General features: G+C 36.7%; 1 protein-coding gene across 1 annotated transcript; it reads right to left on the bottom strand.

Annotated features, from left to right (window-relative positions):
* Positions 1-6,401: 6,401 nt before the first annotated feature.
* Positions 6,402-20,441, bottom strand: LOC140165009 (uncharacterized). Its single transcript, XM_072188419.1, has 5 exons — positions 20,277-20,441; positions 17,561-17,674; positions 15,715-15,784; positions 14,002-14,243; positions 6,402-10,384 (listed from the first exon to the last, which is right to left on the bottom strand). Exons 1-5 carry the CDS (start codon positions 20,388-20,390, stop codon positions 10,286-10,288), a joined length of 639 nt encoding a protein of 212 aa, XP_072044520.1. The 5' UTR covers positions 20,391-20,441; the 3' UTR covers positions 6,402-10,285.
* Between the last annotated feature and the right edge of the window lie 7,147 nt (positions 20,442-27,588).

Raw genomic sequence — 27,588 nt, forward strand, 5'->3', positions numbered from 1 at the left:
ATTGCCCACCTAGCCATATGGAACTTTTAGCGGTCAAGTACTTCAATTATGTAGATACAGGGTGGTCAAAAATCTGTCAATATTTATATAAATTTCTTTAAAACACCCCTTATCTGGCACTGGAGATGCAAATTTTCATGATTAAGGCATGTAACTAGATGTACAATAAGCTCAACAATCCAGTTTTGAAAGTTAAATGAGAATTCGACAAAGCGTTTTCGTAAAAATGGACTTTTTGGATCAAAATTGAGCATGAGGGCTCTTTCAGATTTGTCATAAACTTTCTATGCTTTTTAGTTTACTGAAGTAAAGAGGATCACAACCAAGGTCTGCTTGAGAAATTTGAGCCTTTTATCATGTTTCGTTTGTCCGTAGCATCCTTTTGAATGTTGCCTACATTAAATCCCTTTTAAATACATAGAGGTCAACGAACCTTATTAATGTAGCAACAAGTATAATTAGTAAATTTTAATTGTCTAATTAACAAATACTGAGGCAATGAATGATGATACTGTGAAGAAATTAAGATAACATAATATTTATTAAATTTGCAATGCACAAATTTCTATCAAAATTGCGGTCAAAAATACTATTCCAATTCAAAATTACTAAGACTTGAATAGCGAGGTCACCGCCGGGGGTCAGAGATCAGGCTCGAGGTTACACTCACATTGATACGCATTGGTCACGTGTCCAGAAAATTTTCCCGTGAAAATTTACCTATTAATGTTGACTGAAGGGTGCAATGTCAGTGTTCACCCCATCAAAGGTTGTCAGTGCCATTTATAGGAATGGTCTATGGAAGTGTGTGTAGTAAAGACTGGAATTTTCAGCAGTCATAAAAATGTTAAAAAATGTAGGTACATATGTGACCCATCACATCAAAACCAACCACTTTGTGGCAGATATCAAAGTGGAGATTTAAACACTAGGATAAACTGCTGATTTTTAGCTTTAAAATTACACCTATCTTACTTTGTTCTATAAGGTCAATAAAGGTCAACCGCGAAGTGGTCGGTTTTGAAATTTAACAACTTTTTTTATGTGTAACTAATGTAACGCTCATTCTACAAAATCCGGTGCCAATAGCCTTTTTTCCATTCTTTGGTCCACAAACACTTTGTCGAGCATTTAGGGCATCAAATATGTTGTTTTTCTGGTAGAACTCAAGGAGATCTACACGGACATATATAGTTTTCCATACTTTAAATGCTTTCTTCAGCCTGATTAACCCTTGCAAAGGCTCAAAAATTGCTAAAAATGTGTTTCCACTGCTCAAGTGTCACATCTAATGCTGAATATTTTCTTTGAATAAATACGATTTGTTTACATATTTGTTGTTTTTTAATTAGATAACGCACCATCATATTCATATTGTTTATCAACATTATTTTTTAGTGATTAAAACGTCTTTGTGTAATTCTAAAATAAATTGCACTTCCACCAAAACGCTGTGAGCTACGTTACCCCTTTTTAACACACGTTATTGGAAAGAAGTAAAACAGAGGTATCAATGTAATTTGCGGTTTTGAAAGGAAACACTCATAGGTTTTTAAAAATCACAGTAAAAATTGTGATGCTGTAGCATTTTTGGCATAGAAATGTTGTCAACATTGAAATTTCGACCGACCATGTTAAGATTGGTGAGCTACGTTACCAGGATTCTATATTATGCACTTGTATTACATGTACTTCCTAATAATATGTGAAAGCTACCAGTGGTCGAACCCCATTTATATTAGAATTAACCGACATAACGTTCTAACGTTCGCAAATCACATCAAAAACATTAAAAACCTGTGAACTACGTTACTGTGAGCTACGTTACACACTCATTTACGCATCTTTAAAACTTGTATGAAATGGTGAATTCGGGTTTACATTGCACTCAAGTGATCTTTAGTTTGCTTTTTGTGACCTTGGATTGAGTAAAACCAGCCCATTTTGTAGCCGGTAACGTAGCTCACATTACATTGAGTTTTAGTGTTAAAAAACATCATGACCTCCTGAAAGAAAAATATGCAAGTGGTGTTGGCAATCTTTTACATATGAAAGTAGTGATACATTTACTCTTAAAAAACACAAAAAACAGGTCTTTTTGAACAACTTTTATTTTTTCAATTTTTACAGTGGATTGGCACCCGATTTTGTAGAATTAGCGGTAAACATGTGAAATGTAGTGTATTATTAGAATTTGTTGAAAAAGTGTTTGTATCATAATTTATTTTTGTACTGAAATGTTTTATTTTATTGAAATAAAATGTGACTCGCTTTATGAAAATAATGCCCAATGTGTGTGTTTGTAATTACTTTGGTCTGTTTTTTTTGTGCTTCAGCTTACTTCCGAGCTTAGGGAGCGATCGTTATTTATGGCAGGGGGGAGGGAATGGGTAAATTTAGGGGGAACACAAAATTTTTTTGTGGTCTTGAGAGGGGAACCTGAAATTTTTAGTTGAACCAGGAGGGGGGATTGTTAAATTTTAAATGGAGAAAATTGGGAAAACAAGGGTGAACGCGAAAATTTTGAGCGGACGCAAAGGGGGAACGCGAAATTTTTTGTCGATATATTTGCCAAAACACCCATTCCCCCCCCTGCCGTAACTAACGATCAGTCCCTTACTTAAACAGGACACCAGGTTGTCACTAACCAGTAGCCATTGTGGCCTATAGACTGGTTCTATTTTGGAAAAATCATGTTCCCAGCAGCAAGTTTGCATAAAAGTTGGCAACCAGCTTATTTTTGTTAATTTGGGTATGCTGAACTCGAATCTGCTGTATGCCAAGCAATGTTTTTGAGACCCCAATGACCACATAGGATTGTATAGACGAATCTAAATTCACGCATTCCTACACCTGACTAGCAGCCTTTAGTTGGGTAGCCGTCGGCTACAATGCACTCAAAATGTGAAATGATTCGGCCTTGGCAGAAATTTTAAACTGCATTCCATCACCCGTTTTACACCTTCCGCGAAAACAGGCAGACAAAAGAATAACACAATACAGTTCCCTTCGACAAAACACACAGCATGGTCTATTCGCTGTTGAAGTGACATAATAATCGGATTAACTACACGCGGTATCTATGCATTGATGTACTTGCGAACAAAAGGACTTATGTATGAATAGATGCGACGGGATTACCTGCGGAATTATCTCCATTCTATATAATTAGCTATTATTCTATTAACCCTCCTCGTCCTTGCATCTTCTCTAGGTGTTAGCGGCTTTTTATTTGCACAATTGACGCTCAAAGCACCAGGTTGGTGCTAGCGGCTACCCAAAGATGTCCGACCAAATCCTGACCATGACTTGGCTACTTGGATTCGTCTATAGGGGGCAATAATTTATTATATTCAAATAACACTTTCAAACATGAAAAATTCAAATTGTGCGTCTGACCCCCAAGATCCCAGAAATGTAATGTCCATGCGTATATATAACCTATAGTTGAGAAGTTATGGGGACAAAAGGTCACATGTCAATTTGCTTGTTATGTATGGGTCAAAAGTCGTAAAAGTTGCTGCAAATTGTGCAGCGATCAGAATCTTTGTCAAAAATCAAGTTACCTCCAACACGGAATAAAGCAATTACTATAATTGTGGTCACTTCCAGGGTAACTTGATCATTGATCGCTGACCAAGATTCATCTTTCTGTGCAAATTGTTTGCCTAGCTTAGTGCAAACAATTCTTTTTCTGAATCCCCTATCTGCGATGTCTAGTTAACATGTTACACAGCAAAGAGTCAAAATGTTTGTAGAATTGCATAGGATTCAATAGAATTTGCATTTAAAAACAAGTCATCCATCTTCTGAACTTGCCACTTTTATTTGCATCCATTTTACGAAAATCAGCACCCCCCCATATGAGCACGTAGGGGGTTAGGGGGTCTTTTTTAAGGGTCAAGAGGTTCCAATATAGCTTGGCAGATAAAATATTTGAATTTAGCATACCCAAATTAACCAAATTGGTTTGGTTGCTAGCTTTTACGCGAACTTGTTGCTTAAATAAGCACATGAAATAGAACCAGTCTACCAACTCGGATTTGTGGCAAAGAAGCGTACACCGTAAACCTTTGCATCTAGGTTTAGCTGTTAGCTCCCCGAGGATGCTAGTTCTAAAAGGGTTTGACTGTATTTCAAGAAAAATGGCAAAGATTGTTTTGTCGATGTACTTTGAATGCAAGGAGATAACCACCTTGTAACAGAAACTGATGCTAGCTCCATTTTCATGAATTTGTGACTTTTAGAACTATATAAACTGAGCTCAAAAAGAAACTTATAATTTTTTACAACTTGTGAATCACAAGGTCATATCTTAAAATACTGTCAATCAAAATGAACCAAAATTACACACAGGATTACCTTAATACTCTACTCAAAACACATATCAGTAACCAAGCAGTTGTCCAACTGACACAACAGCAAAATGCACTGTCATGGGATAGCTTCCTGGACTTCCTTCACTTTCACAGCCCAACATTTGGCACCCAGGACAAAAAATCTGTGAGAATGCACACAAGATCCTTGCACAAATGATAAAACGGTGCTGCTTTCTGCTTTTCATACACTTTTTTCATGAAACAGGGCTGGGCTGTGAATGTGGTCCAGGAAGCTGTCCCATGTCAGTGCATTTTGCTGTTATGTCAGTTGGATAACTGCTTGGTTACTGACATGTGTTAAGAGTAGAGTATTGAAGTAAATCTGTGTGTAATTTTGGTTCAATTTGATGGACAGGATTTCAAGATATGACCTTGTGAAATATTATAAGTTTCTTTTTGAGCTCAGTTTAGTATCCTCTATGTACAGGGTGTCCCTGAAAGAGCTGTATTATCGGAAACTGAATTTTTTGGTACTACAACACATAAACCAAACATAAATATCCGGGGGGGGCACTTACATTACGTGATGGACACCATGCTCATGTATGGACTCTTGAAAGCGCACCCTAAACGAGTATTACTCAGCTGCGTGCAAAACATACCCTAAACAAGTATTTTGCCATTTTTTAACACTAAGAAAGTAAAAATTCATGTTCAGGTTCTTGTTTAATATTAGTAGTTTGATGTTTCTTAATATTTTATGCTACGATGTGTTCTGATAGAAGTTAAACATAGCCTATTTCACCCTTTTTTATTTTGTACCCTAAGCAAGTATTTTACTTGGAAAAGTATACCCTTTTTCCTGATTTTTTGCGTTTTTGACACCCTAAACAGGTACAGCGCTGTACTTGCCCAATGCTGAAAAACAACCCTTTTTACTTGTTTTTTTACATGAGCATGGTGTCCACCTTGAAATACAAGTGCCCTCCGATAAATATGTGGTTGAGGAATAATCGCATACTTTGTGACAATTGACCGCTTCTTTTTTGAAATAAAAGAATTTTATGAAACTACATCATTTTCATGAAGTCAAATATCTGTCAATGACAATAGACGTATCATGTGCAGTGATTAGCACTCTGAATACAGATCATCAATATTATTTGAATCCGTGGAAAGGTTTACAAATGAAGGAGTTTTGTAAAATTCTTATATTTCACGAACAGTGTGGTCAATCTTCAAAATTCAAAAATTATGAAATAGCTGATTTATAAGGGAACAAACCAAAAGATCGATGAAGTCCTATAAACGTAACTAGTTTCGTTTCTCAGCCGACCCCCTCCCTCCCTGCCAGAAACGTAATAATGAAATGTTGAAAATTTTGACATAATAATTATAATGACACATTCTTCAGACCGATGTTTTGTACAAACGTAATCGAGTATTTTTACCCCCTCCCCCCTAAACGAAACTTATAGGACGTCATCGATCTTTTGGTTTGTCCCCTAACTGGTATAGCTTTCAGGGACATCCTGTATACAGGTTCTAAATATGACCATTTTTATTATTATAGGAGAATTTAAAATCAAGTCAATTTTTCAGCTGACTACATTGTAAATTGGCAGATAGTGTGACAATAAGGCCAAAACAATTGTTTGTTTGTCCATAGAGGCTTATGAAACAGTTGGGTCGGTAGGTCGGATTTTTTTTTATTTTACAGATATTGCACTTGAAACTGACAATTTGAAGACTGGTAAATAAGTCAAAACACACAGCACTTTACTGGTTTAACTCTTAAGATGGTTCTGCATGTTATACTGTTCACTTTCTTTAGATTTTCTTTCTTTGAATTTATACTAACCACTGTTTTACCAGCACATTCAACGCAAATTAAAAAAAAAAAGACACACGGTCGGGACTAGAGTACAGGGTCGGTCGGACGTGGACAAACAATTTTTTTTTTGGCCTAATTGGAAGGACCCAAACAGATCACATAAATTGCTACTGGTTCTATTCCCATTATCAATGAGCAACGTAACTAATACAAGTAGAAGAAATTCACAACACATAATGCAAGAAAAGTAAGTTTCTTATCAAGTTCTTTTATATACAGTTATCAAATTTGGATAAACACAAAATGTACAAGTAAATAATGATCAATTAATTTTAATCTCCCACACTGATAAGTTGAGGGCCATACAGACTCTGAATATGACATGAAATAGTTGTTCAACAATTCAATCCAATTAATTTCTCTCCTAATGAATGTCTGTAGCGGCCCTTATGGCTAAAGGAACAAAAGTTTTGACGAGATTTACAAGATTGGTTACAAAGATTCTGGGTATCACATAATTTGCAGGCCTGGTTGGTATTCCAGTTGAAATCTCCCCACACAGGAGGAATAGTTTTCAAACGCAGTCGCCCATGAAGGTAACTCCATTTGAAATTTTGTGTATTTAAGAAAGGTCATGTCCTCCATAGGGTGTGTATGGATCTCAACTGGAATATCACAATAGTGCAAACACTGTATGGTGATAAATTTTTCTGGCTAGAAAAGTCTCATCTGACATTACAGATGACAACACCAAAATAATGTGAGCAAAAAAAAGTTATTGGCAGTGAAAATTGTTAATCAAAATTGATTAAAAAGCCATGTTTTTGTTGCGATCAAGCACAAGGTATTTGCAGAGCAAAATAAATTTTCTATCTTTTCATCTTTTGTTCTTGACCATAAGAATAAACTGAAAACTTTCACTCCAGTGGAACTGGTTGGTAATCTATTATCAAGGGAATAGATAACAGAATTAGTCAACAAGCTGTATATTGCCCCCCAAAAGTATCTTTACATTGGGAAAAATCTTTTAAAACTGAATCATATGGGGTAAATATATTTAATCCTGCTCATTATGACACCCCATTGAATCCATTGTGACCTCAAGTAGTTACAAGCAGTTGACTATAGACGAAGGTCCAGTTTTAAAAGCGATAAACTGCCCTATAGATGCGAAAAGATTCCAACAAGGGCAACAAAGAGACAACATAGTTTCTCAAAAGAAGCTTTATTTAAAAGCAGTTTTTGTTTCCTTTTTTACTTCTCTGTACTTTTCATGACTTTCATTTTATCTGTCAGTTCTTTTATTTCAATTTTCTTTTGTTCCTTTTCTTCTAAATTAAAGGTGTGCAAACATTAGCCATTCACTACTCTCAAACCAGATGTCTAGTCCAGGGATTTTTGAACAGGCCAGGCCAGTTTGTCACTTTTAAAACTGACCTCTGTCTAATCAAATGCTTGTAACTTTGCTAAGGATACTTTTTTGGTACAGTATATAAAGGGTTGCTTTATAGACCACTTGACACCATTGTTTATTAACAAACGTGAGGGACTGGTCTATCGATATGCTTGAACAAACCGCTACACTGTTCAATGGATTTCTTGTACTGTATGACATGTGATAGGCGATTTAAAATGCACATGCCCTGAGAAAACTACAATGCGAACGCACACTGCAAGGCAAAAGAACAATGGAAATTCTCATAATTTGCGTGCATACTGCCAGGCAATGATGTCACATGTAAAGTGGTCTATACAATCTACTTATACATCCAATGAATTCCATAGGTTTACGGCTTGCCAAAAGATTTCAGCCCAAATTGTGGGTCAAATAATCGAAAAGTCGCCCAATTTTTCTCTTTACCATTGGTTTCTATGGGACAGTAAATTATCGGAAGTCGCGGGAGCCAATGTTGAAAAGTCGCCCAAATTTTTTCTTAACCATTGGTTTCTATGGGAGAGAAATTGTCAAAAGTCACGGGAATAATCTCTAAAAGTCGCCCAATTAGGCTACCAAATCGTGGGTTTGATAACCCTGACTGCTTTGTCAAAACGGCAGCAATGGGCTATTCCAGTTGAAATCCATACACCCTTATGGAAGACATGACCTTAAAATCTCTTACACAAAGGCTGTAAATTTCAAATAGAACAACTCCAATTTGAAATTCACATTCCCTGTGTGGAAGATTAAGGTCATGCCTTCCATAGAGGTGTATGGATTTCAACTGAATAGCCCAATGGATAACAGAATACATCACAAAGATGTCTAAAGGGTTACTTTACATAAATTAGATTCAGTACAGCTTGCATCCAGCTAATTCCATAGGGCTACTGCTTGGTCAAAACAGCAGCAATTTATGAGCAGAAGGTCTTCATAATAAATGATACCATGTAGCAAAGATGCCAACAGTAACATCCAGAAAATAGGGAGGATTCAAACCAAAAATGGGGAGGTTTTCAAAATACATGCAACTTCAATGGCACATAACTTGTCAGAAATGGGGAGGCTGCCAAATTTGGGTGTCAAAATGTTTCCAAAAATAGAGAGCCTCCCTCTAAAATAGGGAGGAATGGCATTTCTGCATGTAGAAGACAAATTTGGAGTATTCAGGTCCTTGCCGATAGCACACAGAACAAACACAAACTATACATCAATTGTAATGACAAATGCAATTATGCGTCTCCTTCATCACAATCGGTGCGCTGCTCCAAGCATTTCAAAATTGTGCGTCGCCTGGGAGTGTCACACATAAGCAATGATTAGTTTCAAATGCATCCCATGGCAAAATACCAATACCCCAAATTGTCCTCCATGTCTGATGAATAAAGATGGCAAGGAGTGCAGGGACTGCCTTTGAGGAGTGAGAGCAATCGTTCTTGCTCTCCATAAAACTGATATAGGAGAGTGATTTTTAGCTCTCCTTAGTTGACCATTCTCTCCTTACATTCTCTTGAAGGCTCCGGTAGAGCTATTGAATGCTCTCCTGCAAATTCCAAAAAGACAGTCCCTGGGAGTGGTTGTCTTTTCATCATCTTTTTGTTATGAGTCACACCAAGGATTCTGGAGCACTATATAGTATATACTATAATAGATTTAGCTACTCTTTCAAATGCGCAAATGAAGTCAGTCGCCACTCTCTCCAAAGTATGACGGGCAAAAAATGCTAGACTTGAATCAAGGCTGAGTATAGTATGGTGTAACTGCGTAAATATCGTAATCTGTAAGATCTGGGACTAATTATGACTGAGCCTAGCAACTGTCAATCAAACAAAATTAAGAGTCAAGTCAGTGTTACTATTGAAGTAGTACACAAGCACTGCTGTCTGCATACATACGTAATAAATTCAGGTTAAAAACTCCCCAAATGGGCTATTCCAGTTAATATCCACACTACCCCTGTGGAAGATTTCAGGAGGAGTATGAATTTCAAATGTAATTGGTTAGAGTTAATCATTTTGAAACCCATACTCCCCTGTATAATGGCTTTACCTATATCTTCCACAACTGGAGTGAGTATTTCAAATGGAAGCTACCCAATTGTCTATATTCTAACCAAAATTGATATGCCCTCTGTGGCAGACTTTAGCAAAATCTTCCACGTGGGTAGTGTGATGTGGATTTTAAATGGAATAGCCCAATGCCGGTGAAGTGACTTCACTTTTTAGGGGTTGAATATGAGTGTCACATCCCTGGTCACACACACATTATATTTAGGATTAATGGAAATGTTGTAATGAATTCCTTAATTGGTATAGAGTCTGTACATTGGTTTGTAGCTGTGCTAGGCCTGAAGCATCCCTGGTCATACACACATGTAGGATTAATGGAAGTGTTGTAATGAATTTCTTAATTGGTATAGAGTCTGTACATTGGTTTGTAGCTGTGCTAGGCCTGAAGCATCCCTGGTCATATACATGTATGTAGGATTAATGGAAGTGTTGTAATGAATTTCTTAATTGGTATAGAGTCTGTACATTGGTTTGTAGCTGTGCTAGACCTGAAGCATCCCTGGTCATACACACATGTAGGATTAATGGAAGTGCTGTAATGAATTCCTTAATTGGTATAGAGTCTGTACATTGGTTTGCAGCTGTGCTAGGCCTGAAGCATCCCTGGTCATACACACATGTAGGATTAATGGAAGTGTTGTAATGAATTCCTTAATTGGTATAGAGTCTGTACATTGGTTTGTAGCTGTGCTAGGCCTGAAGCTATGTCTCCAAGAATGTAGTCCTGTATTTAGGAAAAACAAACAAAACAAAAAATATCTTAGCAATTATCTTCCTGGTCAGTGGACATGCAAAGAAAGAGAAATAGACATGCACATTACAAATTTCTTTTGTACAAGTCCAAATTGGATGTTACAAACTTTCTGTGTGTGTGTGGGGGGGGGGGGCACTTGTATTTCAAGTTGTATATAACATTCAAAGTACCCACAGCAAATATGTTTCTTTTGTGTAAAATGGACCAAAAGTACTACGCAGTTGTTTTCCTACCCTAAGCAAATATTTTACTGTTATGAGTTGTGATGAACACACATAAAACAGCCGGTAGCAATGGTCAAGAGGCCTGATAAAAATGAATGAAAAAGTTTTGAGTACAGTGTTACCCTGAATTTAATATTCTTTTCAACTGATTTTTGTCAGCATGTTGGTGTCGAATTTAGCTAACCCTTTTGAGTAACATCTGTGCGATTAAGGTACCATTTCCCCCATTTTTGCTGATTTTGATACTCGCATATCGCTGAAAAAGACCCTTTTTACTCGCTTTTTTGTACGAGGGTGATATACAATTGAAATACAAGTGCCCCCGGCCAGAGAAGATATCGTACACTTCCCACAATGCATTTCTTTTCTGTACTGATTTGCTATCTTGGATGAGCTCAGTTAAGTATTTTTTGTCACTACTATCCACCCACATTGCACTGAATAGTAAATCAGTACAAGGAAGAAATGCATTGTGGGAAGTGCAAGATATCTTCACTGGTAATTTTAGCCATCCAATCAGGCTAAAGTCAATTTTGACGATTTCAGTTATTATCCCCACATACTGGAGCAGTAACTGGCCAAGTCTTTACATCCCTGACATACTTAGTTACATGTAGTAAAACTTGTATCTCGGCATCACAATTGCCGCCTTTGATCTGCTTTGAACATATTACATAACATTTGGTATATTTAAATACCGTATTGGTCCGAGTATAGTCCCACCCGTGTTTTAGGTGAACATTTTTCACAATTGGGGGGTGGGATTATACTCGAATTTTCTGGAATTTTTCGAAAAATGGGGGGTGGGACTATACTCGAACGTGGGACTATACTCGGATGAATACGGTATGTGTAGGAGACATTATTCCATTTAATTAACCCTAACCTCACAAAACACTACATATTGGGTGCCCTTTAGGTGGGTTGGGGCAGGCAATGTATAGAGCACCTCAGGGTGATACAGTTAACCCTAACATTAGGGATGCCCACTCTCAATACAGTTTCCACTAGAACCATTTTTCATTTACTGTGTGCGTGCACTCACACACGTATTGTCTATGGAGAAACTGATCGATACAAGAAATCCCAGGCATGTTAAATGGCGTACATACTTGTTTTGATCCAAATGTAGGCTATATCAGGGTGTTTCAAGAAATTCCTGATTCCACAGAAAACATTCACCAAACTTTTTCCTGTTTGGTCAGTAAATAGAGAGGACCTTCCTGCATGAAGAGATCAACTTTTTTTAATTTTTTTTTTAATGAGATGAGAACTACAACAGGTTGAAGTGACACCATTCCGTGCATCAGGTGTTCAATCGCAATTATCTCCGAATTTGGAGTGAATCAGACAAGCAAACTTACATACTCATAAAATTTAACTATTTATGAAGACAAAATGTGTAGGATGTTAAGAAATTTAAGAATGTTTAAGCCTACATGCGCCCATCTCAAATCATGCACTTCCCGTGCACTTCTCACTACCATGTCCATTTCATAGGGAGTATAAAACCGGGGACCATCATGGCTTCCATGCACACAGTGTATTGCTCAATGTAGTAAAGATAACCTTTGAGTTGGAGCAAATTTCTCAAAATTGGTAGTGATTAATGTTACCAAACTTATGCCATGATGAAATATAATAATTTTTGAAGATAAAATGTGCTGACCTTAAAAGATTGAACAATGTTTAAGACTACCGCTTTTCATTTGAAATAATGCACTTATTGTTCATCTCCTCTATGGAGATATTTTCCATAATGCCATCTATGATCATGCTTGAGGTTTCAACAAACAAACCATGGGTTTTGAGGTCTTATAGTTTTTGTTGTATGTCAACAAAATCGATTAAATTTTCAGGATGATCTTATTTTCATGTTGTTATAAGCAAATATAATGTTCCAGATAAGATAGTTAATAAATACATTAAGAAAAAGTACCTTAAAGTTGCACTTTCTGTTAGTATTCCTTTTTGGACTTTAACTTTTTAACATGTTCTAGCAGCCCTATATAAAACCGTGACACTCGAAAGGCCATATCTCTGGAATGAAACGTCCGATTAAGATTATTTAAACGCCAAAATGTTTCTTTCATCAATTCCCATCCAATAAGTTAGGTCTGAATCAATTTAAAAGTACTTCAATTTTTAGTGGACATGCCTACTAACATGGCTAAAGACCACAAAATGCCACAAGGATAACCACACTGCATGCATGAATCCCACATGATGCCATGACACAATCACCCTTAGTGCTATTTGCTCACGAAATTGATGGTCGGGCTAGCGGAATCCCTGTGGCTACCGGTCGGTGATCGTGTGCTTGGCACGAAAGGGGTCTAAGGTTTGAATCCCGGGGGTAGTTCATCTTCATCTTCTCTCTTTTTTTGTTTCTTCTTTAACTTCCGATAGCTAAAAGCAGTGATCAGTGTTAGGGTTAACTAACATGTATTTTACTATGTTAACCATAACATGGATAAAGACAACAAAATACCATGAGGATAAACACTGTGCTTATGCATGAATCCCACACAAGAGGTCCATGGTTCGAATCCAAGTGACTTCTTGTTCATCTTCTCTCCTTTTTTGTTTCCTCAAATATCACAAAACACTACAGACTGTGTGCCTCCTCTTCAGCAGTGTGGGATGGGTAACATATAGAGCACCTATGACAAAACCTCCCTCTGGTGTTAGGGTTTATCTCACTGAATACCACAAAACACTTCATAGGCTAGTGGGTGCCTGCTTACCCATTAGCGGGTGAGTGGGACAGGACGGGCAACAAATAAAGCTCCTCCAACCAAACCCCCTCAGACTGGTACCTTACCTCCTCTTCAGTAGGGCAGGGGTGGACAAACATAGGGCACCTCTGATCAAATTTCCCTTAGGGCGATAGGATTAATGTTCTTAGCCTGTTGTTCTTTTAAATTACGATTCATGAAAGAAGAGCTCAGTGATGCATATTTACTCCCATACATGATATTTAGGGGTACTACACCCCTGGCCAATTTTGTGCCTATTTTTGCATTTTTCTCAAATATTATAGTGCATTGGTGACAAGTAAGATATGTATATTATAGGGGCAAGGACTACAACTACTGCACTGAAAATTCAGCAACTCAAGGCAAGTAGTTATTGATTTATTGATCAAATACTGGTTTTCCCTCATTTTTGCCTGTAACTCCACAACTGTTGTCGGTGCTGAAATAAAATTTCCAGTGCAGTTAGTTGTAGTCCTTGCCCCTATAAATTTACATATCTTACTTGTCACCAATGCGCTATAATTTTTGAGAAAAAAATGCAAAAACAGGCACAAAATTGGACAGGGGTGTAGTACCCCCTTAAAGCGCACACTACCCTACTCACCAGTTTGCCATCTTGTAGATCAAACCCACTTGCCCACTGGATGTTCTCTAGATTCGCTGTAAGCTCAGCCAGGGAGGAAGCGACCAATGGGAACAGTTCTTTTATGTGTCTATGGTAAGTAGCCTCCAGCTTGAGGTGGTCTCCAACAAAGGGCTGCTGTAGAGTGTTGATAATTCTATCTTTGTGCTGGACTACTGATTGGAGATGATTGTTCAACTCATTTAGGTGAGCAATTTTGGATTCTGAAAAAAAGACAGCAAAGATCAATGCTTGCATCACATATTGCAGAGTTTCATATGGTTAACCAGCACAATTAGGCCCAAAAAAAATAACACGTCTGTTTGCTCTTTCAGCTTGAAATTTATTTGAGTTGGTAGGTCAATCCTTCTTTTTTTAAGATCCCAAAGTAGTCTGTGGTATCTACAGCTTGCCATGGACCATTTGGTCAATGAGAAACCCTGAAGAGTTATTAATTCTAGCTTGTTTGCAGGCGTAGACTGTTGTGTAAGACTTTCAGCAAACATTTTTGGTCTGGTCAGGAACACCAGACCAAAAAATGCACATGAACTGTATGACTAAAAGTCATGCAGTTCAAGAAATATAGCATTTGTTTTAAATATAGGCCTACACTACAGCATTCATTGACGTCTATACCGTATTTCATCAAATAGTCGCCCCTCTCAAATAAACGCCCCCCACCACTTTTTTCAACCAAGATGTTTCAAAAATGCTGATATTTCCATGCTATCTTGTGTAGTAAGGTTACCAAGTTGCCCATATGGACGATAATAGTGTCACTTTTTGGCGAAAATCTGGATTGGAAACCCGGAAGTGAACCAGAAGTCAGTGTTTCTAGTTCATAGTTTGTCATTTTAGCATGAGTTTTAAGTTTACCTAATGATTTTAACGTGAATTATAGTTCTAAAATTGACCTTGAATAAATGCCCCCCTTTGGGAAAATGTAACGCCCCCGGGGGCATTTATTTGACAAAATACGGTATGTGAATATATTGAGTCTACACCTTTTAAGATTTAAATTTCACCAATATATAGTGCTGAGAACGCCACTAGTAAAATGTTAAAAAGCTACAATTCCAATTTGGGGGAAAAAGTGACTGATTTTTTATATTTTTTGTGTCGGTCGGGAAAGGGCAATTAAATCTTTTTCTAGGCATTAGCAGGAAGCTCTTTGCCCAGGGTAATTTTATCATTGAGTGCATTACCAATTGAGCTAACTGGACTTCTACACACTTTGCATATCCCTTCAAGTGCAAAGTCCAATGCACACAAATCTAGAAAACGTACACATCCATATATTCAACGAATTGATATAGAAATACCCAAACCATGGGATTATGTCCGCAGGCGCACGCATACCTCCCCCACCGCACTCTTTGGATTCTTAAGCATCCTGGTGGGGAAAAAAACTGGGGTTAACAATTCAGTGAAATTGAGACATATATTGTTAAATATAAAAATTACCCCTGGGCAATATGTTATACCACTTCAGAAGAAAAATTCACAATTGAAAGGGTCCAAAAAACGAATACTTCTTCAGCAAAATGCCTAAAGAAAACCATGATTCGCAGCAAACCAAAAATTATTCTTATTTCACAGAAAGTCCACTTTCATGTCACATATATATAAAGAATTGTTCTATACCCGAAATGCGCCATAAAATGTATGACCAACAAAATGTACTTTTTTGCTTACCAAGTAAATTGAGGTGTGTGATGTCCCTTGTTTCTTTGTCCATACGTCTACACTGCACTTCAATACTGACCTAGGAAGTAGAAACACATAACCGGTAATTATTAAAGGCACTCATAAATTCTGTGGGGTGGTCATCTGAAATATCATTTTGAATTCATGATGTGGTGCATTCTTAATTTAACACCAAATACCAAAAGAAAGTTTCAACAACATGTTTATTTTGGCAAAACAGCAAGTTTTGTGAAACTAGTTAAATTTTTCTCTGTGTTTCTTTTATTATTTTATATTATTTTAGCATTATTAGCATCCAAAAAATCAAATCGAAATTTTGAGTTTAATTTTTGCTTTGTTTTTGTTTAAAAAATGAAAGCATATAAATGTGCATGATTTTACTAAATTTTTATTAAGGTGGCCTATAGCTGAAATATTAGTTTCTCGATCATGAGAGCTCAATAGGCACGCAATGACAATTGCATCGGCGTACAACGCCTACCACACACGTTTTGGGTCATTATTTCTCAATTCATCCAATGGGAAACACCTCACCCCCTTCAAAATTTGTTCGAAATTGTTATACAGGGTGATTTTGGCTAACAAAGCTCAAATTTCAAATTTTAGCTTAATCGGACGTACGGTTTTCGCGCTATGCCCGCCCATTTTTTGCGATTTTGGCGAAAAATGGCGCGCCCATCAATATTGTCGCGACCATATCTCCGTAATTGTAGGTCCTACTGAGCTGAAATTGGTGTCATTATTTAGCTAATCTCTCAAAGAATCCAAATCTGCTATCATTTAGTATGTAGGAGTAGAGAAAATTTGTGACCTTTTTTTCTGCACTTTGACCTTGAATTTGACCTTGTTGCCCACATGACCCATGAGGGTAATTAGGGTTGGAATTATACCCCCATATGTTGTCTACAAAATATCAAAAAATTGGAGGGTAATATTTTTTTTGTTTTTTGCTAGGCTTTCAAAAGCAAGCATGCAGGTGAAAACATATGTATTTAATGCATGTACATATAGGCCTATATACAATTGGCCTATATTATAATAGTATCATGTGTACAATATACTGAGCCTACATACAAAATTACAGTTTTTCAACCACATGCTTGCTTTATGAAAGCCTAGCAAGAAAACAAAAAATATTACCCTCCAATTTTTGATATTATGTAGACAACATATGGAGGTGTAAATTCCAGAAATTCCAACGCAAAATTCGCCTTGCGGTCACGTGGGCAACAAGGTCAAATTCAAGGTCAAAGTAAAAAAAAAAAGGTCATATTTTTTCTCTTCCTCCTACACACTAAATGATAGTATTCTTTAGAGATTAGATTCTTTGAGAGATTAGCTAAAAAATGACACCAATTTCAGCTCAGTAGGACCTACGGTTACGGAGATATGGTCGCGACAATATTGATGGGCGCGCCATTTTTTTTTTTTTTTCGCGAAAAATGGGCGGGGCATAGCGCGAAAACCGTACGTCCGATTAAGCTAAAATTTGAAATTTGAGCTTTGCCAGCCAAAATCACCCTGTATAACAATTTTGAACAAATTTGAATTTGGTGAGGTGTAAAATCATATTTTTTTTGGGTGATTTGAGAAATAATGACCCTAGCGCTGCATTTCCTGTGCGTGCACAATCCAATCGCGCTATCGTGTCATTCCACTAAACTTGCGACATTACGCAGTGCACGTAGTACATTCATACTCTCATGATCGAGAAACTATTATTTTAGCTACCGGTGTAGTAATTTATTTCTTTCTCCAATGAACACATTGGCTTTAATTTAATATTGGATTGATAAAAATGAGATTTTTATAATAAATTTGCTAACTCACTTACCTTATGAAGGGTTTTCTGTTTTTCTGTAATATCTCTCAGCTGTCTGATTAGCCTTAATGATGGTGATTTATCATGGACCATCTTCATAAGCTCAGTTGTTTCATCTTCCTGCTTCTGTACATAAAAATAGATTAATTGAACAAGGAAATGAACAACAACAATCATGTTTTAATTCTTTTTATTTTTTAAACTGGTCATCGGGTCACACTTGCCGCACGATTTAAGCCTGGTTGCTTTTGCATGCAAAATCCACCAAAAATTATGGACGTCAAATAAAACAAGCTTGATCCTTTGACTAAATAAAGCCTCAGCTCATGAAATTGTGCAGTGACTTGCCTAAAATTGGGCTATACAGTTTTTTTGCAATTGTCAGGTTGTGGCAGTAATTTTACTTTTGTATTTAATATAATTGGGTTTTAACAATTAGCAATTTTAGTGTTGAAAATTGTGTTTACTAAAATACTATAACTAATGATATGATGAATGTGATCTCCTTACAAATTTAAAAATGAGACTGAGAGCTAGGCGAAAATTTGAGTGATGTTTACGATTTAATATCATCATGATCATATGTGACTCCTCGCCACAACTGAGCCGGATGTCGCCAGTGCCACTATTGAGATATGCTCCATCGAACTTAACAATAAACAATAGGAAAGAAAGGATTTATTGACTGTTTTATTGATTTTTCACTACTTAAATGTCAAGTACTATAGACATGATATACATCATTTTAAAGCTAATTTCAAGCAGAATATTTTGGTTGAATATCTCAAAAATGATGATTGGCGACATCCGGGCTCAGTTGTGGCGAGGAGTCACATATGTGCTCATGGCTAAGCCTGTGATTTTTGGGTAATTTTATGCACGGGTACCACAAGCGGCTAGGGGACGCAGGGGTAACCTTGTCAATCAATGGTTATTCTATTGTCCACCAAAGTTAAGCTTGACATCACCAATACGTTTATATCCATGATCAATCCAATCGATAGGCAATTATCCCAAGAGGACCACTGTGCGAAATTGACCAATTTTAACGTGTGCGCATAAATCTGCATGGAATAAATATTACAATTTGAAATGAAATAAAAATGTATAATAATAATGAAAAATCATCACAATGTTATAAATAATGATAATAATAATAACTTTTATGTTAAATAATTGACCATTTATAATATAAAACTACCAAATAATCTACATTTTATTAATGTGAAGGTCTGTAATGCCATCCCGGCAAACACAAAACGTTTTTAAAACGTTTTAAACAGGTTAGGCCTATATTTTTGGCTTTTGGTAAAAACGTTTTAATAACATTAAATGTCGGGTTAATTAAAGGTCATGAAAACATTTTAAAACGTTTTGTATGGAAACACACTACACAAAGTATTAAAGCGCGCCGCCGTAGCTTAATTCCATGATCTTGATCTTATTTTTATCGCAGGGTTAGAGGTTTTTGCGCGAGTGGAAAAACCGCGGTTTTAACTGCGGTTTTAACCACTTGGCAAAAACAGTTTTTGCCAGTTTTTGCCGGCAAAAATGGCAAAAACTAAAAAAAGTGATTTATACAAGCTGTATCAAAATGATTGGTACCCATCATATTTCATTGATACTGGATGAGCCTGACACATCCATTTTCAACATAGGATCCAAGTATTTTTGAAAATTAATTGTAAAACAATTCATAAACTATACATACTGGACATTTCAAGACTATCCAATGTTGCATTTGGAAGAGGCAGACTTTTCAATAAACATCAACATTGATGGGTACCAATCATTTTGATACACCCTGTAGTTCAGTTTTTTCATCTCAAAACAAATTATTAAGTTACAAAAATTAGTTCCCAAGTGTAACAAGGCCAGATTTTGTAATTATAAGCAATTATATTAAGAAATTAAAGGCATGCGTTTTCATTGCTCAAGTGCATTTAACCGAGATGTAGCATGTATAAAATTCAAAACTTTTTCATTTCAAGGACTTGATGAGACAAAAAATATGTTGAATGATTCATTAAAAGTTGTGTGTTACTGTTTATGAGCTTTCTGTGCCACTTTTTAATATTTGAGTGACTATATGTGAGTTTTTGCCAGTTTTTGCCATTTTTGCGGTTTAAACCAGGCAAAAACTGGCAAAAACAGTTTTTGCCAGGTTTTTGCCACTTTGCCGGCGAAAACAGGTTTTTGCCGGCAAAAACCGAACCCTGTTTTATCGATATACATCGATCACTTATCGGATCAAGTATTGGACACAATAGATGAAGTATTTGATTGACAAGGTTACCCCTGCATCCCCTAGCCGCTTGTCGGGTACCCTATCAATCATAGGGCCTATCCTATGTAAAATACGGGCGGGTACATGTACAGTACACATTCACTATCATGACTATAGCCAAAATATTAAATTCTCGATCATGAGAGCCACCTTGGGTACGCACTGTTATTTGCACCGAGCGTACTACGCAAATACCCGCGCTTACGGGCGCAAACACAGCTTTTGAGAATTGACCAATCACACGGTCGTTGCTACATTGTGCTAGGCAAGGTCGAGGTTCGGTCATGCAGGTCGCGCGATCGTGTTATTCTATGAAAAGTACGCTGACGCAGAAGGTACATCCTCTCATGATCGAGAATTTGTTATTTTAGCTATAATAATACTTAATAGTGAATGATTTCAAGGACAATGAAATTTAAGCTTAACTAAAATGATACAAACCGTTTTCAAATGTCCAGCACTCTTTGCTACGTGTAAAACACTGCTCAGTGCACTTGTTGATTGTTCTTCAGTTACCCATGGGTTTGAAGTTCCAACAAAACTTCGTTTCTCCATCTAATAAATTTAATTTTTACACTATTTTTTCATTCGTACATCCCGCTCCTGTAAGTCCTGTTCCGTTTTTATGATGTTTTTGTTGCTTTTCAGTGTTAGACTTTTTCAAATCTAAGTTACTGCATGCCAGGGCAAGGCACATGTGATACAAACCGATACAAATGTGGGAGACTTGTATTAGTCTATTAAAAAGTAACGCAGTGTTTTCAACAACGTGCCGTTCAAGAAAATATCCTTATTTATAGCTTGCAAAATTTTGATGTATCACAAAATAAACCATCTATATGTTCATGACCAAAGTATTAGTAATATTTTAATTAAATTTCTATAGCTTTAGTACCATTTGTAATCTTGCAAACGTGATAGTTTGACAATTCGGCAATACTGCGACCTGTTGGATTTAGCTGACATGCACAAGCATTGCAGTGCCGAATTTTGCATTGTCTTGTCCAAATTGACGTGGTAAGTATTTGCATGATTTTACAAAATTTGAGTTATTAATATCGAGTAAAAATGCATATTATAATTGCAATTAAATAGGCCTAGGTCTAGCTTTAGACTTAGTCCATGAGTTAAACTCTAAACGTTGTTAAAATAGCTTTATACATAGTCATAGCTGGGCTAATCTAGACTCGCTTGCCAGTCCTATATACGCCGTACCTATAGTAGGGGTGGGCACTGACCCAAATTTTTTTCAGGAAGCAGTTTTTCTATGGCCAAATTTCATCAGGAAAAAGAATCTGTCAAAAAAAAATTCACCAGATGAAGTCTTATATCGGGTTTTGACGAAAATTCAAAATGGCCGCCAAAATAGGTGTTTTTTAGGGATTTTACCACTATTAGTATAGTTTTAGGCCAAAAGCACCAAGTAATATGTCTTTCTATATGTTTTTGAGGCTGCTGATTCCATATCTGCCATTAATATAATGGCCATATGAATATCTAGATGGCTTAAATTCAAAATGGCCGCCAAAATAGGTGTTTTTTCAAGATTTTGCCACTTTTGTATAGGTTTAGGCCAGAAGCACCAAGTAATATGTCTTCCTATATGTTTTCGAGGCTGCTAATTCCAAATCTACCATTTCTATAAAGGCCAAATGAATATTTAGGTTAGATAATAGTACAAATTCAAAATGGCCGCTAAAATCACCTTTTAAAAAAGACTTTCTGCGGACAGTGAGCCATTTATATTGATATATTGACTAATGTGTCTTTTTAGGTGTTTTCATTTCGCAGCCTATGAATCTCTACTTTATTAAGCGATATGATTAATAGTGGCAATAATCACCTCAGATAATACATTTTATAATGGTACATGAGGCACCATTATGTTAAATGTACCGCACCAAGGCATTTGCTTTTTATATTATTGGTAGGCACGACTGTATATGGTGTCAATTGTGTCATTTCAGCTTCATAACAGCTCACCATATAACAGCGGAAAAGCAAATATGAAGCCATAATATCGCTAAAGTGTTGCTGGATCACCGGGTAGTTCAGCTCTACAGCGAGGAATGCATGGTTAAGGCTTTAAGCTAATCTAAGAAATGGATCCTTTGGGATCGGTAGAATAATATTTCAGTGTCCAAGGGCTAAGGGGAACAATATGGTGCCAGCCAAATTGAGGCAAGTGAAATGACAGAGGACTGGATCAAGAAGAGTGTCTGATGACAGCATAATCTCTGGGCAAAAGAATCCTCGCTGACTATGACCAATTCAAATCTCTACTCAAAAATCTGAAGATTGGTTTGATAAAGTCGGGCAATTCAATTGGGATATGAACGAAAATATTTAGGACATACACTGACATACGTGCAAAAACAGATACCTTCTAAAAGAAACAGAAGCAGAATTTGATGTCAAAAATGACTATAAAGGACGAAATTTACATGGACAATTGCATCGGGAACACTTTTTACAAAGCTACTTTCAATGCTACTGTTTCTAACTCATGGATCCGAAAGAATAAACAAGGAGCATCCAAAACCGAATCGGCTGAAGGGCTAGAGAAAAATGCGAGAATCGGAAAGAGAGCGAGAGAGAGAGGAAGGTGTTGCTAAGAGACTGCAGATGTAAGCCTTGAATTTTCGACATAGCCATTAGCCAGTGGTCATTGTATTTCTTGCTACGCTACGCCTAGACCCATCGACCATGTGGTCACTTACCTATCATGGCATTGAGCTTGTGACCAGCAGCTTTTGTGTATCGTTAAGTTATGCGGTGACAACATTGCCTGCTCTATCGAGCGAGTGTTGGAGATTGAGATAATGTCATCCAAGTAGCGGTTCATGGCTCAGCGACTTGAAAATACATATGTGTTAGGTCTCCATTTGACCTCCATTGTTTGCAAGTGGAAGCAATATCAGCTCTGTTTGGCTCAGGCTCTGCATCATCACTGTCAATAAAGTGTCACTTGGAAAATCAACATTTTCTTGTTCCTCCTTACCAAAGACAATGTGTGAAATATGATGCTAGTGCTAGATCATCCAGACTGACTTCATAGTCTGGTAGGCATGACCATCTATCTGGATTTGATTGACCAAAGCTTAACAGAGCTCGGAGTACTTAATGGCATGCTTCTTGTAGTCTAATTGCTAGTGTATAGGCATTCAAAGTGCTCAACTCTGACAAAATATTGAAGTCAGGGTATATACCAACTTGTTTATTGGATTCAAGGCATCCTGCATCTGCAGGCTCTTAGCAACACTTTGTTCTTGAATCAGTCCTCTGTTAGTTCACTTGTCACAATTTGGCTGACATTGATTATTTGCGAATATTGGCTACTGTCTCTTTGACACTGAAATATCACTCTACCGATCACAATTCAAGCATCCATTTCTTAAATTAGCGATACACTTGAACTTGCATTCCTCATTGTAGGGCTGATCTACCCGCTAACCCAGCAAGACTTAAATAGCGATATTGTGGCTTCATGTTTGTTTTTGAGCTGCTATGGTGAACCTGAAATTACACAATTGACATACAGTTGTGCGTACTAAAAAACCTTGGTGCAGTACATTTGCTATAATGGTGCCTCTTGTACCATTATGAATATATTATCAGATATTGCCACAATCATTAATCAAATGTGATTATTATCAAGTAGAGATTCATAGTCTGCGACATGAAAACACCCAAAAAGACATTTTTATCACTCAATATAAATGGGTCCCTGTCAGCAAATTCTTTAAAAAAGGTGATCTTTTTGGCGGCCATTTAAAATTTGTGCATATTTGATCTAGATATTCATATGACCATTATATAAATTATATGGAATCAGAGCGTCAAAAACATATGGAAAGACATATTACTTGGTGCTCTTGGCCTAAAACTATACAAAAAGTAGCATAAACTTGAAAAACAACACCTATTTTGGGGGCCATTTTGAATTTTAGCCATCTAGATATACATATTGCCATTATATTAATGGCAGATTTGGAATCAGCGGCCTCGAAAACATATATAAAGACACATTACTTGGTGCATTTGACCTAAAACTATACAGAAAGTGGCATAATCTTGAAAAAACACCTATTTTGGCGGCCATTTTGAATTTTAGCCATCTAGATATTCATATGGCCATTATATTAATGGCAGATATGGAATCAGCAGCCTCAAAAACATATAGAAAGACATATTACTTGGTGCTTTTGGCCTAAAACTATACTAATAGTGGTAAAATCCCTAAAAAACACCTATTTTGGCGGCCATTTTGAATTTTCGTCAAAACCCGATATAAGACTTCATCTGGTGAAATTTTTTTTGACAGATTCTTTTTCCTGATGCAATTTGGCCATAGAAAAACTGGTTCCTGTGTAATTTTGCAGAAAAAAGTCCTTGTGTGCCCATCCCTACCTATAGACTGTATATTGAGGACTGGCTTACGCCATTTTGGATGTCAATGGGAAATACACACTTAACGATTTGCGCCGGTTAGAAACTTGAAAAAAAATCTTTAAAATTTCATCAATGTATATAAAAGTGGTACCAACCGTATTGTGCTTGATAATTTAAGACTCGGTTGAAACAAAATTAAGGATCGAAAGCATTTTAGTGTCCAAAAGGCAAAATTATCGTCAAAGTTCTGCGAAATCGGCACCCTTTGCGAAGGGTTCAGAATTGAATCGAGGAGCGAAAATATCCGATCTTTGCGATCAAAAACACAAAATTACAACTTTAAACATACTATTGGCAAAAGACATTATTACCAAACAATATAGAATAGAAAATTTGACATCATTTTCTCAAAATATTGAAAAAATTTGCTCACTAGACATCGAAAAAGTACGCAATCCAATTCCCGTTCAAACGCGTGGGAAACTGAAAGTGCATAATCGTGACTAGGCTAATCATGCTAGCTAAAAATTATTTTTTTTAAACCATAAATTGATGAAAGAGCATTTTTACATGTACATGTAATAGCTGCAGAGAGTTAGCTGCCTTCTGCACTGGTTAGGGTTAGGGTTTATTGTTAGGGTTATAACAATGTACTTCCACAAGGCAGCTATAACATGTAAGAATAAAACCCCTACACTAAGTAAAGAAACGCCGATCGATGAAAGTAGGGATCGACCGTTCACAAACTAGGTATGCGGTATATGCCAGTAGTCCGAATAATCAGACCCAGAACAAAATATTAATTTCTGACATGATCCTGTTCTGGGTCTGAACTGTTTTCATTCGAAAACTTGATCATGGCTAAAAAGAAGCACATGGTCCTTCTTCACAGTTTTTTAATCCCCTATTCAAGTTGCGTGAATCACTCGATTGTGGACCATCCTTTTTTTGATACTTTAGTATTTGGACAAGCGGAACAGTTTTGACAGGCCCTTTGTCTACCTCTCTGTTTGTAAACAAACCAGGAGGTCGAAATAAATCCTCCTCGCCGAATCTGAAAGTCGGCGTAATAGTACTGGCACTAGTAAGTAATATGCCAGGTGAATTCAAATTTGCCATCAAACTGCATCATTTTATCAAATTAAAGGGGCATTTCGTGATCCACAGCCTCATCCCCCCACTTTTCCCAAAAAAGTTGAGATTTTAAAGCCCTTGAGTAAAGAAAGCCAAAACTGAAAACCTTTTTTTTCATAGCACTTTCTGTAGCAAAGTTACATCTTGTCAAAGATTGACTTTCATCAAAAAGATTCAGCTAGCAAAATTCCCAAAAAAAGCATTTCGGTGGTGTTTCTAGATCTTAGTCTCATGTTGATAGCAGCTTTTTTAATGGAAATTCTGCTATCAAAATCCCTCTAAAATTCCATGTGCGAGTGACTATATCACCATAAAAAATCATATATTTGGGTTAAGTGAAGTATAGACAACATATTTATGTAGACATTTTGGATTTTAGTTTGACAAAACCAAGTGAATATTTGGTACTCACTACAATATTTCGTCCTACTCGTGAATATTTGGTACTCACTACAATATTTCGTCCTACTCGTCGGAGTAGGACAAAATATTGTAGTGAGTACCAAATATTCACTTGGTTTTGTCAAACTAAAATCCAAAATGTCTATTTACTGAACAAACCTGATGAATCTATTCAACATATTTATAGGTTTCCTTGACCGGCCAGTTCTTTTATATTTCTATGTAAATGTAAATGTATGTATTGTGTTCTAGGCGAATTTGGCTGACTAGCAAATGTGTTTTAATTAAGGTTTGCCTGGCATACCTACACAAACACTTGTTATAGGGGGCCTGATGCAAAAAGGGGGGCCCTGAAAATTTTTGACCCTCCTAAGGGGGGGTCCTGAAAAAAATGACCACAAATTTTGCTGGGAAAATTGAGTTTATATATAATGCTTTTCTAGGACTATGGGATTGACCCATAATTTTCATGTCAAAAAGGGGGGCCCTGAAATTTTGGAGGTCTGGGACTGGGTGGTAAAGGGGGGCCCCGAAAAATTTTCACGATGAAATTTTTTTGCATCAGCCTATCAGGCCCCCAACAAGTGTTTGTGAACGGTCCCTAATTAGCTGGTAATAGGCTTTATCAATTGTTTAAATGCATACATGTTTTACTAGAATAGACTGCACCTGCGGAACTTCAATGATAGTCAGTCATTTATCTATATGACTATCATTTGAAGACTGTGTTCTTATACATCCTGCGAGGTGCAGTCACTTTCAGGTCTACAATCATGACTAGCTTTGGATTTATATGGCACGGTCGTTCGATGTATAGAATTGGCTTCATTATTAAGAAAATGAAAACTATAGATGGCGCTATTTATCATAAATCATATTTCTTAATTTGCAAGGGGTAGGTAATCAATACTGCCATTTAAACAGATGGAATAGGTGAACCAAGCAACAAATTTTATAGACATATTTCATCAAAAAAAAAAAAAGGAATTGTTTTTATTAAAAGCCTGAAAGAGTTATTTCCAGTATCTAAATAGCGCCACCAATCTTGTCATAAATAGATACATTTTATATCCGAAAAAGCTTTAAAAATGCTGTGAAAGTGAATAATGTTGTAAATAAGGGGAAATTAAAGCTGAAAATGACAATTATCTGTATACATTAGTATGATACGGCTTTAAGCTGTTTAAGCCTAAAAATTGTGTTATACATGATGTCTTGTTTGAAAAACTAATAAATGATCACATCAAACAACCGTGGATGATATGGGCAGAGGTTATCTTTTGAATTCTTTCATTTATGCATGTATGACCACTGATCAATGAAGCATGCCATATAGTGCCAGGGCATGAAGGGTATTGTAAGGGATCATGCACTATTTATATATGTGCGCAATTAGCTCTCTCGTTCTAACCTATTTCTTCATAATCCTTAATTTAAAGTCCCTAAAGTTGTTTTTTATTTATTCTGTGGTCACGTCTGGTCAGGGTTGTGCGTATCGCGTACACTAGTGTAAACTTTGAAACACACAGTCATTAAACAATCATGCTGATGGGCTGATCAACGGTCTTGACAACAAAATGCTCTTTACCCATTGGCCGTCGGTGCGTAGAAGAGGCAGTATTTGTCCCGGTATTTGTTCCATTAAGTAAGTCATTTTACATGGGCGGTTATTTTTTACTGTTTTCATAATACAGTGGAAACTCGTTAATACGAGATCGCTGGGGTCGGCATGTTTAGCTCGTATTAAGCGGAGTTCGTTTTAAAAGTCAGGTGCCAAAAATGTGTCGGAAGTGGGCTGTACAAGCAAAACTCACGGGAAAACTTC

Source organism: Amphiura filiformis, chromosome 11 (assembly GCF_039555335.1).
Source record: "Amphiura filiformis chromosome 11, Afil_fr2py, whole genome shotgun sequence".
NCBI lineage: Eukaryota > Metazoa > Echinodermata > Ophiuroidea > Amphilepidida > Amphiuridae > Amphiura > Amphiura filiformis.

Bases quoted from the DNA above. Each gene is read 5' to 3' on its own strand.
- LOC140165009 (XM_072188419.1), bottom strand. From the start codon at position 20,390: ATGGAGAAACGAAGTTTTGTTGGAACTTCAAACCCATGGGTAACTGAA. The intron at 17,675-20,276 runs GTTTGTATCATT...TTTTATGTACAG, and splicing joins GTGCTGGACATTTGAAAACG to AAGCAGGAAGATGAAACAAC. The intron at 14,244-15,714 runs GTAAGCAAAAAA...TCTTTTTTTCAG, and splicing joins CACACACCTCAATTTACTTG to AATCCAAAATTGCTCACCTA.